This window comes from Babylonia areolata, chromosome 1 (assembly GCF_041734735.1).
Source record: "Babylonia areolata isolate BAREFJ2019XMU chromosome 1, ASM4173473v1, whole genome shotgun sequence".
In the NCBI taxonomy this organism is placed as follows: Eukaryota; Metazoa; Mollusca; class Gastropoda; order Neogastropoda; family Buccinidae; genus Babylonia; species Babylonia areolata.
In genome coordinates this window covers 100,845,815-100,849,167 of record NC_134876.1, presented here as the reverse complement: position 1 = coordinate 100,849,167, position 3,353 = coordinate 100,845,815, and the positions used below count along the sequence as shown (strand labels likewise).

Here is a 3,353-nt window from a genome sequence, read left to right as displayed (position 1 = left end):
GACTATGGCATTGTGTGTGTGTGTGTGTGTGTGTGTGTGTGTGTGTGTGTGTGTGTGTGTGTGTGTGTGTGTGTGTTGTTGTTGTTGTTGTTGTTGTTGTTATTGCTGTTATATATATATAAGCTTAAAAATGCAGGTAACGCTATAAGGTGAAAGTTCGGCATCAAAAGCAAATGATAATGGAATGGGCATGAATAATAGAAGAGAGGGGGAACGGGACTGAGAGAGAGAGAGAGAGAGAGAGAGAGAGAGAGAGAGAGAGAGAGAGAGAGAGAGAGGGAGAGAGAGAGAGAGGGAGAGAGAGAGAGAGAGAGAGAGAGAGAGAGGGAGAGAGAGAGAGAGAGAGAGAGAGAGAGAGAGAGAGAGAGTTTGATCAGTGATGTGTTTGATCTTTATCTTGACAGTGCATGTGCTGTTGTTTTGTTTTCTTGTTGCCTTTATATTTTGAGGGGGTGGGGCTGGGTAGGAGTGGGGTTGACGGGGGAGAGGGGGGGGGGGGTAACTGTTCACCACCAATCAACAGCAGGCAAAATGAAGGTGGTCCTTCGTGGTGGAAAGCTGACAGTGTTCATTTGTCGGATTGATGTAAATGGTCACTGCAGGGTGTTTTGTTGTTGTTGTTCTTTTTATCTGTTTTCTTTCTCTGTCTGTATGTCTGTGTTTGTCTTTTTCTCTTTGTCTTTGTCCTTCTTTGTCTCTGTATCAATGTCTGTGTCTGTGTCTTTGTGACATCATCACGACTCTGACCGCTGCCCCCCCCCCACCCCTCCCCCATCCCCTCTCACTCTCTGTCTCGTTCGCGCTCTGTATACACAGTTATATTTTGATGACATGGTACATGTTCTAATATTATTGTTTATTATTGTTAAAATCTTTATAATAATAATCATAATCATAACAGCAGCAGCAGCAGCAGCAGTAGTAGTAGTAGTGTTGTAGTTGCTGTTACCATCATCATTACTATGATTATCATATCATACATGTATGTTGTATGACATTGTGTCCGTTACTCATGCTCACGATATACCCCACTCATAAGGGAGCTTGACCTCTTAAATCACATTACATGAAACAAACCATCTCGAACCTCGAACATCGTGAATCTTAATCCCTTGTCCAAAATGTCTGTCCTTCCCCCTCACACAGCTCTTCTACAGCGTGCTGGCCCGCTGCCTCCGGATGAAGGACCTGGTGGAACCTCTCCAGGCAGCCATGGAGAAGATGAAGACCCCGGACAAGCGCTACAAGGACTCGGACCGCTGGAGCCACCACCAGGACCCTGGGGCTTCCAACGAGGCCCTGGCCCAGCTACAGCACGACCAGATTGCCCGCTCCGGAGGCGTGGTGGCCGAGATCGATCGGAAGCTCTTCGAGTTGCGGGCCTTTATCCGCGACCAGCGCCAGCGCATGGACGAGAAGGACCGCAAGGAGCTGCTGGCCAAGCACTGGAAGGCCGTGGCGCTCATCTCGGACCGCATCTTCTTCGTCATCTACCTGGTGATCATCGTGGGGTCGCTGGGCTACACCCTGCCCATCCTGGCCACCAATGGCTCGGGCTTGGAGTCCAAGTTCCTGGAAAAGGCGCTGAAAGGGGTGGACTGAAGTTTAGATAAAATGAAATAAACTAATAAATGACGAAATAAACTTTCAAAAAGACGCCAAATGCAGGAGTGGTGGTAGATTTGTTTTGTTTATTCATGTATACATTTATCTGTTTATCTACTTGTTGTTGGTTTTTTTTCTGTTTTTTTGTTTTGCTTTTTTGTTTTTTGAATTTTCTTAAAAACACGCCAAATACAGGCATGGTGGTAGATTTCTTTACTTATTTATTTTTCTTTTTACTTGAAAAGACGCCAAATACTGGCATTATGGCAGATTTGTTTACTTATTTATTTTTCTATTTACTTGAAAAGACGCCAAATACTGGGATGGTGGAAAATTCATTTATCTTATTTATTCCTTTTTTCCCCGTTCATTTTTTTTCTTTTTTCTATTCATTCCTTTTTTTCCATTTATTCACTAATTCATTTACATATATATTGATTTATTGATTTATTCATTGTTCCGTATTTATTTATCTATTTATTTATTTATTTGCTTATCTATGTATTTATTCATTTATCTATTTATTTATTGCTTCATCTATTTCTTCATTTGTGTATCATACGACTTTTTCTTCCCTTAAATCTGGGTGCTTGGTTTCCGGATGACACGATGGTTTGACGATCCTCCAGAGCGTTGCGTTACGTAATATACAATATGCGGTGACCAGTGGAGTCAAATCGTGCTGAAATTGATTTATCTGCTGAGATAGAGCTCACTACTTTTGATAAATATGAACGATACACGCGGTAATCCGTGTGTGTTGAAGGGGTGTGGCTGAGGGGGGTGAGGGGGAAGGGGGGTGGGGTGGGGTGGGGTGCTCCCTACTCTTCCTGAAAGACGACGTTCTCTATGAGAAATGACCGATTTGCGTGTATGTGTGTGTGTATGTGTGTGTGTGTGTGTGTGTGTGTGTGTGTGTGTGTGTGTGTGTGTGTGTGTGTGTGTGTGTTTATGTGTGTGTGTGTGTGTGTGTGTGTGTGTGTGTGTGACAGAGAGAGAGAAAGCGAGCATGTGTGTGTGTGTGTGTGTGTGTGTGTGTGTGTGTGTGTGTGACAGACACACACATACAGAGAGAGAGAGAGAGAGAGAGAGAGAGAGAGAGAGAGAGAGAGAGAGAATGTGTGTGTGTGTGTGTGTGTGTGTGTGTGTGTGTGTGTGTGTGTGTGTGTGTGTTCTTCTGACAAGAACTGCCCCAAGACAATGAACACAAAAACTTAAAATGAACAAAAATGTACACAAACCACGAGGACAAGTAAAGTGTGTGTGTGTGTATGTCGGGTGTGCGGAGTTGGGAGGGGGGGGGGGGGGGGGCAGATGAAGATCGATGTACGCTGCAAGATCTGTTCCTGGAAATGAGCATCGTGGGAATAACAGACAGCGACATTTTCATGAGACTGGTTAAATTCCACCTCAGAACACAGGAAGCAGGCGAGGACCTTCACATCTCGTGTTGAGAAACAGCGGAGAAATTACCCAGATACATCGTGATTGTGACAATGGTGAGATTGACGATGGTGTCTCTGATGCTGAAAAAAAAAAAAAAAACAAGAGCTGTTGTAAATACCAAATAGTTGGAAATGAAAACTTGAGTTCATCGAGCCGGATCACCTTCTGTCAAGGTAATGGACGTGTACCAAATCTCTGGAAATATCGATGAAGCAGTATTCCCGTAGTGGGTAGTGCTCGGCAGTGTGATCTTCTGACTTCCCACAGACTGAGAGTGGATTATTATTGAGCACCTACCCGTC

The 3,353-nt window shown here is 44.2% G+C and overlaps 1 protein-coding gene across 2 annotated transcripts in view; it reads left to right on the top strand.

Annotated features, from left to right (window-relative positions):
• Positions 1-2,573, top strand: part of LOC143294639 (neuronal acetylcholine receptor subunit beta-3-like) — a 228,374-nt gene extending 225,801 nt beyond the window's left edge. For both annotated transcript variants that reach the window (XM_076606018.1, XM_076606026.1), the window contains exon 8: positions 1,147-2,573. In XM_076606018.1, the coding sequence (XP_076462133.1) occupies positions 1,147-1,602 (456 nt within the window). In that variant the 3' untranslated portion in view covers positions 1,603-2,573. The remainder of the gene's footprint in view (positions 1-1,146) is intronic.
• Positions 2,574-3,353: the final 780 nt, after the last annotated feature.